This window comes from Styela clava, chromosome 12 (assembly GCF_964204865.1).
Source record: "Styela clava chromosome 12, kaStyClav1.hap1.2, whole genome shotgun sequence".
In the NCBI taxonomy this organism is placed as follows: domain Eukaryota; kingdom Metazoa; phylum Chordata; class Ascidiacea; order Stolidobranchia; family Styelidae; genus Styela; species Styela clava.
The window spans coordinates 13,181,333-13,198,842 of record NC_135261.1 but is presented as its reverse complement, the minus strand read 5'-3'; the positions used below and the strand labels follow the sequence as shown (position 1 = coordinate 13,198,842).

The window sequence follows — 17,510 nt, the reverse complement described above, 5'->3', positions numbered from 1 at the left end:
TATTTCATAAGTTGATATGGAATGGAATATTCGACCTCCTCTTTCGCTCCGAACAAGGCCATATAAAACCATCCGCCGGTATCTAACGATGTGTAACGTGTTATTTTTTGGAAGAACCGGAACCTTTCAGGTTCAGCATTAACCAAATTAATATATCCTTGTGGAGAGAGAGGGTATTCAAATGCGAAACCGAAATGTGCACCTGTTATGCCAACATAGTTGAGTCAAACATTTAATCACTAGTACATCACACACATTTTTCTGAGTGCTTCGGTTGTACGTAGTAACGCGCACATTTTTGTGCACATGCATCAAATTTCACTTGTTTATTGACCTATAAGTTTTTAACGGGCTTCTGTGTATGGTTTCACCCCATAGAATTTTGTATGCTTTTCTAAAGAATAATAGTTTCAGCTTTTTCATTCATTCAAACCGCGTGTTGGAAGTAAGTTTTGTAATATTGCGTGTTGGTTTTCAACTGGCTTATCGATATCCATCATTTGACATCCTTAAATCGATGATGCCAGTAAATCTTTATTATAAAAGATCAGTATTATCTGCAATAAAAACAGCAGTACCCACTCAAATGACAGCTGGGGATGGATACCCATATTATCTGCTCCATCCCGTGGCGTTTTAATATGAAACCTGCCTCTTACCAGTTTACAGTTTACAGTGCCAATTGGTATCTTAGCTCAGCCAGAGACAAAAAGTTTTATACTGCGGTTGGCGTGACGAAATGTTTTTAGATATATATTCTACAATAAGATTATTTGATTGCATATTACTGAAAATTGGTTGTTTCATATGTTTTTTCCCATTGCACTAATTCTTACTGATATTCGAAAATATGACGCTCATCTGTCATAGTTTTTCAGGTGTGTATACACGTATAATCTTTTCCACGCAGTTCAGATGGGAATGCGGGAATATATCTAAGAATCGCTAATATTGGTTTGCAATGCGATAGAATCCCATATTGGCATTTCTGCCTCTCGCAATCGCTGCGTATATTTAACGGAGAACCTCTGTGGCGTGGTCATCAAATGAAGAAAACATGGGAGTATATTTTCTACTTATCTACTACTCTTCAACCTTGACATTTTGTGAAAACTTTTTTCCATTCAACCTTTTTTTGAAACATCCCCAACAACCACAATTAATTCTGTCATTAGACTTACGAAACAAACACATAAAATTATCAACAGATGCATATCACCAAGTCCTAGGTAGATATTGCTGAATTGATCTTTATTTTACCATTTTACATGTAATGCTTTTTGGTAAACCTGTTATCTATCGTAAATACATCACATTTGACTATGTTGTAGTGCAACCATTTTGGCCTCACTTTTTTGATATTTGTAGTTATCGAGAATATTAATGAAATCATAAAATCTAAAATCCGTTTTTGTGAATTTTTTGTTGTAGCTGAATTTAAGGGACAGCGTGACATAAGGCAAAAGAAGTACGGTCGCCTCTTAGTGACATTATGACAGGGTTTCTTGAAAGGGGACTCCGGCCTCCTAGGATGCCACGGATCGGTTATCTGGGAGCACGAACAAACAGATGGAAATGCAAATATTTAATATCTATGTATTTGTATAGAAGAGAAGAAAAAAGGTTCTGAGGGTCTTCGGTAGTTTAAAAAGCATTGGCATGGAACATAAACATGAATTACATTCTTTCCCAGGGATATACCATAAAATTTAGCAGTTTTATCATTTGTGTTCTCGTGGCAGCATTATCTTTCACTGCATCGTCGTGATCATCCCGCTGTATAACAATACTTGCTAACAATAATTGACTGTTCTCCACCGGGTGTATATTTGCGCACAAAGTGTGCACCAAGATCGCGCACAACCCGAATATAGTATGTTTACCAGGTTAGGGTTCAGGTTGTGCGCCATTATGGTGCACACATTTGACGAAAAACACTAATGCAAATATCAAGCCGTAAAAAAAATTGCTCAAGGCTGCAAACTCCACACCCATGTAAAAATGATGGGCAATGACCCCAAGATGAATAATCACAAATAAAAAAAAATTCATGTCTGAAAACGAGATTGGGCCCAAAAAGGCCCCTTATCTGCCGGACTAATACAGTATTTGAGTCTTGACAAGCCCGATAAAGCATATTATTACGTAACAAAAACAAGTTTTTCAAGGTTTAAGAATGAAGTGTCGAATATCGCGTGTCTAGACTGACAAACATCGATCGATCCTACAAGAACTTCCGCAGTACGCGATAGTTATTGTCTAACTCCAAGAGTAGTGTGATAACTTTTATTCGCAATGGTAGCAGTGGCATCAAAATGCCCAATTTGTTCTAATTCCAAGCAAGCGAAGAATCGCGTTTGGATAATACTTGGCAAGGTTCTTGAAGAATTTTCAACACTTACTGCTAAAAAAATGGGAACGCCCTTCATCTGAATTGTATTATTTAAATGATTTTTAAATAAATGATGAAACATTTACTCTGGGTAAAATTAAATAATCAAATCAACAACTTAAATGGAACCTAAAAGATACAAATTTTGTGTCGATTTTAATAATAATGAACGATGGATTTTATTGTATGCGTGTGTGCAGTTATCTGCACATTCAGTGCCCATTAGTTTTTGTGTAGGACCTTATTACCGATCAGTCGATCGCGATCTATTCTGAATATTTTAGTCGATCGCGATCGAAAGCAGGTTGGCGAAAGCACCCCTGTTATACTTATGACATGCCAGAGGTCTGTATCATACATGTCCAATCTAATCGCAAAACGAGAATCAATAACGACAAAATCATGCGATTACGACTAGAGCTTTGCTGCTATAGTTTCGACATTCTTTATTTCGCAGGCTTTGGTATACACTTTTGGGGAATATAGTGTGCAATTGTATGAGATCCAGGAAATAATCATTCGTTTAAATTACTTGACGCACCGTGTCACTCAGGAAATACGCGAACGTCTCATCTTATTGGTATTTATACCTTTATACCTGGTATTTATACCTTCTACATATGCGAGGCTCAAAAGCACAGTATAGGGAAAGAGCGCTATCACCTGTGTGTTCTTCTGTATTATTTAACGTACTATAGCGGAGTGAACCCCAACTGACTCCTTCAGAGGTCAGTCAAATAAGCACATGATAGATTACAATGCCAAATGTTCGTTCGTTGTAAGGTTGCACGATCGAATTGGATTGTTTTAAATAACAGATATAATGAAATATACACTTGAATCCTTAGCGTAAGTATACGTGATGAAACCGAATTTTCTAACCCACAAAGAACGATAAAACAAACACTTGAGCGAGGGTGGTAAATACGTCATCAACCTTTTCGCATTGAACGTTTCACGAAACTATCAAATCGGACAACGACCTTGTTTCAGACAAAGAACATTCACTATTTACTATGAGTAGTGAAAAGTATTAAAATACGCAGTAAATATCCTTATGCACTCGCCACAACACAATAACACGAACACGATTTATGATTTTTACGAAGAGATGCGGACTGTTTGCATATTTATGACCCCTAGTCTACTTCGGTATAGAAATATAATTTTTGAACCACTCATTAAAAATGTTCGCCATCCCGCCAATATAACAATAAATACTTTATACATATATACATAAGAATGCGCTATGACAATTCCCTCGAATGAGCGCAGATTTCAAAACTTCGATACAACGAACGATATTTCCAAAAATGTACAGTATAATTTGAAGATCCAATTTTACCCTTATCTTAAAAACCACTTTGTATAAACAAATACTCCTGGCGTCATTTTACTGTTTAAAGTGCATTACCTATGAAGATTTTAAACCAGCTGGACGATTATTCACTGCACAAATAATAAATCACAAAAAAGATTCATTATGCCAATCATCATAAATATTATATACCGCAACCGTACAGTAGGTGATACAATTGAGTTTAAAGTTTTGCTGTATAATATGTAAGTTTACTAGGACCTGTATTGATATAATACGCATGGCCGAGTATATCTTAACTTCGATCGTTCGGCACGCTCTTCGTTAATTAAATATACAACTCTGGTTGTACTGTCACGAAAGCAGAAGCATTTCGTTTACAGTCCATTTAGAGTCAGTGTTCATACCACCCCAAGCTGTAGTTCATTCGTCTAGTATCTATTGTTTGCAACATCAAGTTACATTCAATTTCGTGAATATCACAAAATGCAACGCATTCTAGAAAATATCTATATATATAACTGGAACCTAGATAAAAAGTGATGAATGAAATAAAAGTGGAAAGGTGAGAGACCACTACTGCTCCAAGTTTAGAAGGTAGATGACAATGCTAGAATATTGAGCAATACGATGTTAGTTGTCGAAGTAGAAATGTGACGCCTAAATAATATATTGTGCTAAAATGCACTTCTTGGACTATTATTAGGAAACCTCGAGGGATATAAATCTGCAAGGTATCCATTTTAATATTTATCGTATACAGACATCGGACATCGGGTGGTGCGAAAATTTTAAGTCAACACCGACGAAACTATAAATAGCTTCCTATTAATGTATTACGCCTATATATCTGTATTGCATATACGAAAAACTTTTGCGTGAGGTTTACTCAGGATTCTGCGGCGTTCTTTCACAATAGACAACTCGAGCGTTTCAGTTCGGCCATGTTTAAATTCTATGCAGGGCAGTTTTTAGTTGCGACTTGATTTTGTCTGTTTTTTAAAATTTGCTAAAGCCAGTTATATCGGCACGAGTGCTTTGCTTTTTTGGGGTAAGCTGATACCGATTGACTCATACAAAGTAGCGGAAATATATAAAGAAAACTATCTGTTACAGATACTCGTGTCAGCTCAGTGCCACTCTTGAATAAAGATATCGAATGAAGGGCAATTTTGTATCGAAATCCCAGGAGGAAATGCAAAACTAATGCTATTTACGACCATGTGGCAAATGCATACATGTATTTATTCATTTTAGACATTTACAAAATAATATGCATACCATTGTATATACAGTCTTTTACATATTTCCTACTATTGCATATAAAAAAGCATGCATATTTTCATGCGACATGTCAAGGCTGCACAAGCATCTAAATGCCTTGAATGCCACGAATGTTCTTGAAATATACTATATAACAGTCAGCGAAGTTTTCTATTCCGGTAACCAATTGAAACTACATTGCGACGTTGGTGATTAACGTGGCTTAAAAGCCAGAACTACCCAACTTGCCGGACTGATAGTCGGAAAATGCTTGGTCTATTTTAGGCTCAAAAGGTTGAGAGTAGCGGAAAAATCCTGAATAATAAACTTTTTTGACGTTTGAAAATCGTTCGAAGCATGGATAATGCACATAGTTTTAACTAGAAAATCGCGAAAAACGAGGATTTAATATGATATTTAACATATATATTATCTTAACTATCTGATCAGCTAAATTTCAAAAGCAGACGCACTCAAATGATCCTAGAAATCAAGGGGGGGGGGGGGGGAGTAAATGTTTGAGTTAGGTATTTTGTTTCTTTGTTTCGCTATCGCTTCCACTCGTACTCGTATGGCTTACTCTGTAACGAAATTGGCAAAATTCCATTTAAAATGTCACTCATTCATTAGGACACAACATTTCCAAGAATAAACAATATAGTGCTCTCCATATTCTGTCGAAGGCTGTGATTGGTTGGCCTCTGGCGTAATCCAATCATCGCAATCGGCTTTTTGTTTTCAATGTGATCAGTGTACCGTGAGAGACCACAATTCACTGCTGTTCAACCTAGTCGTATCCGCCTAAAACCAGCAGAGGCGTACGTCGATATGGAGGGTGCAGAACGTACGTCGATGTTGAGTGTGTAAGCACGCACAGCTTAAAAACAAGGGCTTAGCAGAAATCTTATGCATCAGCGTGTTGTTAAACTTCGGTAGGTAGCGAGTGCGTAATTTCATTAATCATCCACACTAACTAGGTTCGGTCGAACTTTCGTCATAACCTACTTGTAACTCGGCTAAATATTAGGTCAATTAAATTGCAAACGTTTCAAAACACAATAGAGGAATGATTTATTTTTGCAATGTATTGTTGAGTGTATTCCCGAAAATAAGATGATTTACGAACCGTATGCGCGAGTCTAAAATGTGAGAGAGCTATCTAGGAAAGTTCGTTTGGCCTACAAATTAACTATATCATTTACAGCAATGCATTGGAAAATTATATGGTTTAGACAATTATAACACCTTTGTTATTGTCGAAGACGTGTTTTTGGTATGCATTCTTTCAGACCGCCGTTTTAAACCCAAAAATGCAATGACATTGCGTCTTTTTTTGGGAGTACCAAAATATATCTTGTTGTGGTATTTGGTGTCGATTCTTCAAAAGGTCATTACATTTGAATCTATTTTACAAAAGCAATTTTTTGTTTTGTTTTCTGATTTGTCTTCGATATAATAAGCAGGCTTCAATTACATCTCTAATTCTATAATATCGGTATTTATATCAACATATTCATTTAAATATTTAGTTTAATATGTAATCATCTGATTTTTTAAATCTTGTCCTACGCTGTTCAGTTAAATCGTGGAAATGTCCAAGACTTCGACAAAGAGAGCGATCCGAAAGCTTTGGATTAGCTTCTTTCTGTATTCATTTGGTGTCTTCATGATATATTCAGCTTACGGGACTCTACTTAGCCTCCAATCAAGCATCAACGTCGTGGATGGATTAGGTCAGTTCATTTTCGATTCAGTTTTTGCCTGTAGAGTGCAGTGTAACTTGAATTTATCGATTACATGTGAATGACACGCAGCTGTTTTGAACGTGGATAGGATTGGAGCCACTTAAGTGCATAAAGACCGAAAGCGATATACTGTACTCTTAATACTTCTATGTTAATTTTTTAGGTACCTTCACTGTGGCCATTATTTACGGTACTGCTGTATTCTTCACTCTATTTTGTGTACCCCCAATATATCGAAGATTTGGGGCAAAGAAATGCGTTTGTTGGTGTGAAATTACGTATGTCATATACACAATTGCAAATATTTATCCCAGTGAGTAACTTTGGTAAATTTTGTACAACTATCTATAGATAAGATGCCGGTTTTCTTAATCTTCAGTAATGTAATCTTATCTTGACTATGAAGTTGATCGAAAGGCAATAACAAACAATTATTTCTGTCGACCCCGCCACCGCATGTTTCTTTAATTTGACAACGCAGTGTTCATTCAGTAATTACATTGAAGCCAATAGGGTCTTTGGGCATTACCTAAAGCGAATAGGTTATTTGAGCATCATAGACACTAATGTTTATTTTTGTGTGGGATGTAGTTGAAACGGCGTCGTCTTAGGAAGTATAGCTACAGCAACCACAATTCCTACTTGATTTAGTATAAATAAGAGTATGTGTACATGCGAGTGTGTTACGATATGCGACTGAATTCAGTGAATACCGCGTAGGATGTATTTGGGCGATCGACAGAACTTTTTGGCTTCAAGTTTTTGTTTGTTTTATTTTGCTGACGGTTAACACTTTCAATGAGACTAATTTTAAAACCACAAACCTAGCCTTTGAAGCGGTAGTTATCTATGTATTTTTTTTTACCGAAATCAACCATTGTCCACCCGTCCGAAACAGATTTTTAACTATGTTTTCTTATTATTCTAGCATTTTACACAATGGTTCCGGCATCCTTTATTGTTGGCATGGGAGACTGTATGTTATGGAGCTGTATGCCTTTACTTAACTCGTTCTTTAGTAAACGATATACCTCAATAACCGGGAAAAGCGCTGGTGTCGAATCAAGATTTTCTGGATATTTCTACGGAATATTTCAGATGTCGAAGGTAAGGGATGTGTAATTTTTAAAGTTGGAATTTGAAACTGGATATTTTGAAGCTTAGTTTTTCATACATTTTTGGAGCTCCCGAAGTATGTGCAACAATATGACGCTCAACCTGAAAATAATACGTGTACTAGGTAGGGCTGGGCATTTCGAATCGAATATTCGAATCGAATCGAATAGAAAATTATTCCAATCGGTTCATAGCTAAATTTCGAATCGCCGCCATCTTGTTTTTATCTTTTCGCTAATGGTCGAGGTGAATTCCCCATTTTTTTTTTCATTGGAGTCATATTTTTTCAACGAAATTCTAACATATGACTATTTTCTGTAGTAAGTTATTGATAAAACGTGTTTGTTATTCTGTGTGAACGCTTAGTAATCTATCTGAGTGATTTATTCTATGTCTTCAATAAATCATTTGTTGAGAGGACCAATTACTATAATAAAGTCGCTTACAGTTATATATTTTCAAGTATTCGAGATTCGATTCGATTCAAAAAAATTATTCGATTTGATTCTGAAATCACAAGGTATTTGAAAATGCGCAGCCCTAGTACTAGGACAGGGTTCAGGTTGTGCGACTTCTTGGTTCACATACTGCCGGAGCGCCAAAATTTTTTGTATATATTTTTATATATATTTTTGAATGTTACAATAATAATCTGAAATAGCTCGTCTTGATCTATTGTTGGGATTATATATAAAACTGTTCCTTTATTACGTTAAAGCTGTTTAGATGGGTATCACTAAGTGGTTATATAACATAAAATATATACAAAACTTCGTAGAATGTCTTTGTTTATACTAAAATATTGCCGTAAGCATTACAGTATTCGTAACTTACGACTGCCCAAATAAATATTATATTTTTTCGTATGAACATAAATAGCCCAATCTTATTCACGTTATATTATCGCACCACGCAGTGTCATATATCTTGTTTTTGAAAGGACAAACAGTATATATGACATCATAAACCATGGTAACTTTACGTGGATACAATGTGTATACGCCCTTGGTTGTATGATTGGCGTCCGTACGTACTTCTGACGAAAGTTTCTTCCTAACAAAAAGTGTAACCACAATTCTATAGTATATTTAGGATTATTATTCTATAATTTTATTGTTGGAATTCAATTTATCAATTTTATGAACGAAATTGAGGGGTTATAACAAAATTAAAATGTCTAAAAATACAGTCGAAAGAAAATATAAACAAATATTTCAAACTACATATTCAAATTTTTTCAGATATCTGGAAATGTCGTATCATACACTGTTTTATACGCCTTCAACTTGAAGTCAATTCCAGAAGCAAATGTTACATCCGCAAATACAGAAGGAAACTCATCAATATTTGTGTCGGAAGAAATATTGCCACTCGAAACAATAGACTATCAGCACTGTGGAGCAAACGATTGCCAGAATGCCACAATTGTGAGCAACTCATTGGGCCAATACGTACCAGCGAGTAAATTGTCAATATACATGCTAATGTCAATTTTGACTCTATTGTGTGTTGCTGCGATTATTATACATGTTATTTTCATTCCGGACACCGGGGAGCACGGTATGTCCCGACGAGCGTCTAAAGCTTCCAATTTAAAAGTTACGGAAAAGGACTCAGCGCAAGTAGATGGGTGTAATGATCGTAATAACAATGATGAAACTGACAAAAAGAATGTAAACAAGGATAGTACTAATGGTTGCACCAAAACAGCCGATGCAAACCTAATTGTTTGTGAAGAAATGGCAATCGATCCGAAATTACTCAAGAGAAAAATAAAGCAGGTTCGTATTCGTTTGAATTTACACAAAATGGTAAAGAGGTAAAATCGAATTAGATTTTGCTTTTAATGATATATATATATATATATATATTTATAATGATAAATATACCGTCATTGCCGTGTTTTCCCGAAAATAAGACCTAGCCTGAATATAAGACCTAGCCTGATTTTTAAAAATGATTTTTATATAAGCCCTCCCCTTAAGATAATACCTTGTCAATAACGCGAATTTTTTTTCACCCAATCGATAGCAAGAAATATCCCATACACGTTTTAAATGATTCATACTCTACGTTTTGCAGTTATTTTGAATAAAAACGTGTTATTTATAAGTGAATGGATATCGGTTTTCAAATTTTGTATACCGGTATTTGAACATCTCGTAATTCTCTACTTTGTAATTTTGTTTTTGATAAATGAAAATATAAGTCATCCCCCGAAAATAAGCCCTAGTGTTATTTTTTTGCAAGAAAATTGAAATACCGTGAAAAACACGGTATATATATATGGTTTTATATGATTAATGAATGGTACGCATTTCTATCTTATTTGTCTTCCCCCGATGTTGAATCAATCCAACAGGTTATGTCGAACGTATGAAGTATAGAGGTGACCCAGCTTGTATTCATGGTTACTTCAGTGACAGTAACTCCTTAAATATCTCACAGTTAAATTCACTTGACCGGAAAAAGCAGACCATATTGGTGTATGCCTTCGTGAAAGCTGAGCAACTAACAATGTACCCCTCCAGTCACATTTTACAATATGCATTTACGCGCGTCTAGACTGAAAGTATATTTATATAATACTCAATGCCTTTGATTAAATATCTGAAGTCGAATAATATGTTTGAATAGGCCTAGCTTATTTGAATTAAATTTTAAACTCATATTATTGGTTTCTGTTGATTGGAACAGCGGGTGTGGCACGTGTTCATTCTGATAGACTTTGATGACTTACCATTATGTTTTGTGAAATAAAAGATTTCGATAATGTTACACGTTTTTTTCTCAAATCTATTTTTTTGTCTAGAGCAAAAGCAACCTCGCATTCACTATTTCAACTCTCAAAGATGTCGTGAAACACATCATCAACTTAAAGCAACTACTTATGACGCCGATAATATTGTACACCGGCTTGACATACGGTTTCCTAACATCTGAATTAACTCGATCATATTCCTCTTGTGTATTTGGTGTTGCGTCGGTAAGATTTTTTCCCCTATTATTGAACAGTTTTAATATATCTTGATCAAAAGTGATTCCTAGAATATGTGAACCTTAATTATTGTTTATAACAGAGGTGGGCAACCCCTGGCACGCGTGCCAAACTTGGCACGCAAGCTCATTTATTCGGCACGCGAGCGAGGCCTCGGAAACGAGATCATTCTCCTTTAGATAAAAAGTTTTAAGACTATGAATTATCTGATGAAAATAGGTGTTCGTTTGTTCATTATCGAATGTTAACAATCCTGTCCATTCATGACATATGGCTACGAAGAATAAATTATGACGTAACAAATGAGTGATCTCTTGCGTAATATAAATCGTCTGTGCCACCCTTTTTCTTCATTTCTGCTTGATTTAAAAAGTTGTACAGCCCACGTTGGTTATAGTCACTTGCTACCTTACTGTTATAAATTGATTTCGAAAGAAATATAAGCGATTAGGGGAGGTAACAAGAACTATTGTTTGCGTGATTGGGATGCCATTCCCGAAAATTTTCCGTGTCTTGAAAACTTTGCAACTGCATTATTCTACAATTCTTCATATTTTCATCTACATATGCTTGTGAATCTCTGTTCTCAGTAATGAACTTCATTAAGTCTCGCAATAGGAATAACCTGTAAGATGAAACCAGTACCGGTAGACCGTGTATTTAGTTGAAAGTTAGAAAGTATAAACCCAATATAAAATATCTATCAGCGTTAATGCAGCAGCAAATGTCTCACTGATATAGAATAAAAAAAAAGTGATCAAGTCTATTTGTCGGACTGATATTTTCCCGAATAGTGAATCTGTCAGTACATATAGTATCTGTCAGTACCTATATAGCGTCGTAGGTCTAACAATTTTCAAAAAACAACTTTTGTCCATCAGCTCATCTGATATGAGATACAAGAAAGACGACGCAAAACGTTCTTTGTAAATTGTATTGAAATGTGTTTTGTGGGGTCGTTTGCCTTTGTCTCAATTCAGTTTAAGATGTACGAAACGCGCCAATTTTAAAGCACCCACCTATTTTAAACTTTCAGGATGGTTTCATAAATATTTTCGTGTGTAAATTATTCTTTGAGCGCGATTTTGAGTCGTCATCCAACTTTCAACTGAGCGATAAAATTTGGGAATATTTGAAAAATTTGGGAATATTTTAATCGGACTAGAAAATTTGAAAATTAGCAACCGACGTCGTGCTAACGAACTACTTTTTGCTCTTGCAGGTACCTATTCACATGACCTTCTATGGTATCGGCGCCACCATAGTATCAATCATGCTGGGAAAGTTTGGTAAAAACGTTCATCGCACTGCCTTCTTTATTATTGCAATGATTTGCGATGGCACTATATATGCTTACGCCCTCATTTGGTCACCGACGTCCGACACTTCTTACTGGTCGGTCATACCAATGTATTTAATACTGGGAGGAATGCAAGGAATATGGGTTTCTAACTCTCAAGGTTAGTTGGGAATCTTTTAAAATATTACACATAACCGTCGCGAATTGCGAACAAATGTACTTTGCAATTTGATCTAACTTCTTCTTTTCGAAAACACATCGTTATTTCGTTGCGTAGGTTTGACAAGCCTCGACGAGTGATATGATTCTTCGAATGTCGTGATTAATAACAAACCTGTTCTTGCGCTCTATTTAGCGTTCCAAAAGTAATGTGTACGATTTATGTAAAGTGTGTCATGTTAATGTTATGTAGTGACCTACATCAGAAAATATGGCGTTTAGGTTGTTCTTATCATAGCACATTCTTGTATTGTTATAGAGCTATAAGCTTTCTGAAATGAGATAACTTATTGTTAGTAAGTTCAAATAAAAAAAACGAATTCTTGAATATTAGAATCCATCATTGACCTCGTCAGAAAAGCGTGCCCACTACAACAATTATTTATTTTTAACAAATTTTTTTCCAATCCATATTACAGTTGTCCAAATCAAATATTTCCCCCATTGCCTCGACGTCGCTTGTTCGGTTTGGAACGTTTGGTTTATGCTTGGGATTGCAACACAATTTGCATGGAGCACAAGTTTTTGCGTTAGTACAAAAATCTACATTCAAATCGGAGTATTAATATTGAGTATGATCGGATACGGTAAGTTATTCCACTACTTCTTCGAGTGAAATTTATCGTTCGACCCACACATTTTTATTGAGTACTCCCGAAGTATGTGAACCAATATGGCGGACACCGGAACCTAGTATGTGTACCAGGTTGGGGTCAGGCCATAATTTGATTCCAATTTTCCTCCTTTTAGTTCTATCACGATTTCGGGGACTAGCCAAGTGACTCCCGCAGTATTTGTACCTGAAATTATGGCCTAACCCTAACCTGGTACACATACTACGTTCCGGTGTCTTCTACTATCTTCTACTTCGGAAGTACCTGTAATTGTATCCAAGAATAGAGTTCTGCTTCGTTAGAATTCAGTGCCTGGATTCCGATCTGAAATCGTGAAATTTTCAATAATGAATTCAACGATTGTGTTATTGCGATTAGCTTGAGTCTTACCCATTTGGCCGTTAGCAAATGCAAGTTGCAACGTATTAATAATATATTGCTAACGTATCAAAAATTTGTCTTATTTAATTCGGAAGACATTTTTTGCAAAATTTGCGGATAATTTCACGAAAATAAGGTTTCATCTTTTTCTTATAGCTTCACTCGGCATGTTTGATAATAGTGTATGGTGGTGTATAAGTACAGTATAACTAATCCAACCATAACAATTTATTGTTCCATTGAACTTTAGCTATCGCGGAAATACTTCACAGACGACAACTGAAAAGTCAGCGTCGCCCACATGGTGGAGAGATTGGCGAAGAATCCAAGAAGTCGCCACTTTGATTACGTGAAGCATTTAGTACAGACATTTTTGTTTCAACTTTACGCGCATAACTTCTTGTATGCAATGTATTATATATACAACTATATACTTTTGCAAAGTGTCGACATGTTGCAAGCTCGCTCTTTCGGGACGCTGCCTCTATTTGCAAGCATCTCCAACTGAACCGGGTATTAAAAAATTTAAAGGGTTTTTGATGAAGTGATCAAATTCATAATTTATTTTCTGATAATGCCGTTAATTGAAGCTAATCAGTTCCATTCTTATCAAAATAGTGCAATTTTGATCGTAATTTAAGTCGAGCATTTGCGTTATTCTTTACACTGTGCCAAAATGTACTTTTGCCTACTGCTTTGTTGCGATTGAGGCCTAGATCGTATTTTCTTTGTAATAGCAATAGTTCACACTGATAACTTATATTGGCGTTGTCAATCGTGGGGTGAATTTACGTCAGTGGTTCTCGAACTGTGTGCCTAGAGAGATTCTCTGGAGCACCACGGAGCTTTTCGGCTCAACAAAACGTGAAAGCATGTTTTGTAATATGATAAATCATACTATCTGTCCATTAATCAGACTACGGATGTGGATTTTCTGGTATAACAAACGAAAAACGAGGAAGACGTTTTGAAATTTAGGGCGAGCGGAACTTTGTTTCAATATCATTCGCTCTTAATTAAAATCGGAAACGACAATAGCACTGGAGTTTACAGAATAAATAACTTTTCAAAGTGCGACTTGGGCTGGAATAGTTTGAGAACCGCTATTTACCTATCAAATAAAGTCGTTAGGCCTGCAAAACGGTGCAAATGGCCAGTTTTGTTTACAGAGCGTGCAATCATTATCTCTCATTATATTCATTGCGCAACCACGATTATATGAATCAAAACAGGAAATTATGTGGCTGGACCATTGATCGTATGTTTTTAGCAACTTAAAGTTGTTTTTGCAAGTGCTCATCTGTGAGCCGATTCCCATATTTTATGTTTGCTTTGTAATATTGATCTAACTCGGCAATTTTCGAAAGGTCGTCAGCTAGGCGAGCCATTGTTAATCAAGAAAAACCAATCTACTAAATATATCTTCTTTGGATATACTTTCGATGAATGTCTCCGTCCCACAATGCATGTATGTATGTTTATTAGTCTCGTAAAAGCAATATAAAAGAATTAGTAATTATAAATATTGAAGACTGGATGTACGCACACGACCATACTGACCTGAAACACGAATGTGTGGCATACACCCGTTTTGATACGTATAAATTATGATAAGGTAAATCAAATACGTATAGTAAGGTCCTTTATACAGACAGTTGTGCAAGGTGGGTGGGTGTGGTAACGGAGGTAAGGGTGGGGTATACAAAACTGTATGTACAAAGGAGTTTGTAAGACGAAACAACAACTATAAATATAGACGCAACACAACATGAAACACACTGACTGCATGTGAATATAGTAATTAAATTGAGAATTTGGTACAACAACACTGAGTGATGATACCACATACTATAAATCGGGGGAATGGTCAAGTTTAAAGGGTGTGTACATATATGGTATGCACCACCCAAGGGTGATAGTGTTATAAGTGGTCTATGGCTGTTCTGGCAAAAATGTGACCCTACAAGTTATAGTGAAATGTGATAATGTTATGTATCAAATTACTCTTTAAGTTTTTTTCTAATTCTGGATTCAGCCAAAAGCGATGAAGTTTCAAAAAAAAGTTAATAAAATGCATTTCCACAAAACTTATCATGATTGCTTTTGAGCCAGAAGATTAGACATGTGTAAAAGTACAGTGTGATAGGAAATAATAAGTTATAAAGAGAAGTCATTTTACCATGTCATGGATTTTCCAAAGTAAATCAAAGTAATAGAATAATATGGTATCCTGGAATGAACTGTAAGAAAAGTTTGATTCCCGGGGAAAGGAAAACCGATAAGACGGCTCAATCACATGGAGTACTATATGGTTGGTGATGCTATCGATATGACAAAAGCGATTCCAACTAGTAAAACCTGTCTGCTAAACATTTCGTTCCGGATATATTTTTCGATGAATATGCCCAACCCACAATGCTTTCGTAACGAGTAGCGGACTTGCACAATTATCGCGTGATGAAGTACTTTTACAAATAACACAAACCACATCATGATTGTTATCACGTGATATAACATTTCAGACACAACACAATATTCCACATTGGCATTTCAAAATCAATACTTTTTAGTGCCAGAAATGTTAACTTTCATATTCACAATACGGCACCAGTAAGCGTTACTGAATCCTGGCTGAATACTGAATACTTAACTGAATCAGGCGAACTTTCGTTCCAGTGTTACGTAACAACAAAAGTTCGGTTACAAACCATTCAGCCATGCTCAAAAATATGGACACGAAATTTAAAAGAAGTAGTACGGGTATATTATTTTTTATAGTAGACTAACAAGTAACAATACCTTGGCCTCCCAGATTTCGCGTGGCAAGCAGATAGCAACAAACGCGGAACCGCCGTCTTACTCTATTCAGAAGACATTTTTTAAAAAATTTGTGAACAATTTTACGAAAATAGGGTTTCAAGTTATCCTTCACTCGACGTGTGTGTTAATGGTAGACTATTGGTATCACTAATCCAACCATAACCATTTATTACTCCATTAGTGTAGTGTCTGTTAATTTTGTGCACTGTAACACGTCACCTTGTATTATGTAATTCCGTGTTGATTGGTCGAGGGAATACAGTTTATCTTGTGTGCTGCGAGCGTGTGTATTTCGAGTATAGAGTGCTGGGTTAAACCCGTAAGGTAAATCTGTTTTAATCAATCTGTTTGGGGATCAAACAGTGCAATTGAACTTCAGTTACCGCGGAAATGTTTCACAGACTATGCTGCCCAAATGATAAAAGCGATATTTTTTCCATCAAAAAATACAAAAATAACCTAACGATCAATAGGTCCATTTCGTGTTCAACTATAAAAACCTATCTGCTAAATATTTTTTATGGATATATTTTTCGCCCAGCCCACAATGCAATCGTAACAAGTATAGGGCTCGCACAATTATCGCGTGATAAAGTACTTTGACAAATAACGCAAACCGCATCATGATTGTGTCACGTGATATAACATTTCAGACACAACACAATAGTGCACATCGGCATTACAAAATCAACACGTTTTATTGACAGATCTTTATATTTTTCATTCACAACACGACAAGAATATGGTATTATCGCGATACTGAATCCCTGTCAAGCGAATTTTCATCTCAGTGTGACGACACAACAACAGTTCTGTTACAAACCATTGAGCAATGCTTAAATATATATATAGATACGAAAGCCAAATGAAAAACTGCAGGTATCTAATTTTTTTTAATAGTAGATTACCAGTACCTTAGTCTTCCAGACTTCACCTTGCAACATAGCACTCAAAAAAAAATCCAACCAAAATTATTGAATTTGCATCGCGGGCCGTATGTTTCACGCCTCTACCGTAGAATATTGCATTGTTCCAAAATCTGGAATAGACTCTTGCCACCAATCGGGGTTGGTATTTTAACTTAAGCTTCAAACTTCACCACCACATGCGTCCTTAGAGAGTTATTTGTGCATAATATGTGTCAGACTGGTATACGGAGCACTTATTTAACTGCGATGGTTGTGAATATACAACAACCCAGTCCAGAGGTCATTTTAGGTAGAAATACGACTATTTGAACTTGACGTCGTTATGTATATATCTGTTGATACAACTGGATTTATGAAAAATTGGCAGATTGTATTGATTCGGATAAAGGCGCAACGACAGCTTTAGTACCTTCAC

The 17,510-nt window shown here is 35.9% G+C and overlaps 1 protein-coding gene across 3 annotated transcripts; it reads left to right on the top strand.

The window, feature by feature from the left end:
• The first annotated feature begins 5,742 nt into the window (after positions 1-5,742).
• On the top strand, positions 5,743-14,789 carry LOC120329947 (protein unc-93 homolog A-like). Of its 3 annotated transcripts, none has more exons than XM_039396750.2 (9): positions 5,743-5,905; positions 6,552-6,706; positions 6,882-7,031; positions 7,647-7,825; positions 9,076-9,615; positions 10,647-10,820; positions 12,055-12,292; positions 12,771-12,938; positions 13,597-14,789. In XM_039396750.2, the coding sequence occupies exons 2-9, from the start codon at positions 6,565-6,567 to the stop codon at positions 13,689-13,691; spliced, it is 1,686 nt and encodes a 561-aa protein (XP_039252684.2). In that variant the 5' UTR covers positions 5,743-5,905; positions 6,552-6,564; the 3' UTR covers positions 13,692-14,789. The 3 variants fall into 3 exon arrangements, with proteins under 3 accessions (XP_039252684.2, XP_039252688.2, XP_039252685.2); XM_039396754.2 differs by lacking the exon at positions 5,743-5,905 and adding an exon at positions 6,123-6,246; XM_039396751.2 differs by lacking the exon at positions 5,743-5,905 and having other exon boundaries at positions 6,486-6,706.
• Positions 14,790-17,510: the final 2,721 nt, after the last annotated feature.

What these genes read in the sequence shown, in the direction of transcription:
- LOC120329947 (XM_039396750.2), top strand. Translation starts at nt 6,565, where the DNA reads ATGTCCAAGACTTCGACAAAGAGAGCGATCCGAAAGCTTTGGATTAGC. An exon ending in AATTGCAAATATTTATCCCA is followed by an intron (nt 7,032 to 7,646) that starts GTGAGTAACTTT and finishes TTATTATTCTAG; the next exon opens with CATTTTACACAATGGTTCCG. An exon ending in ATTGAGTATGATCGGATACG is followed by an intron (nt 12,939 to 13,596) that starts GTAAGTTATTCC and finishes ATTGAACTTTAG; the next exon opens with CTATCGCGGAAATACTTCAC.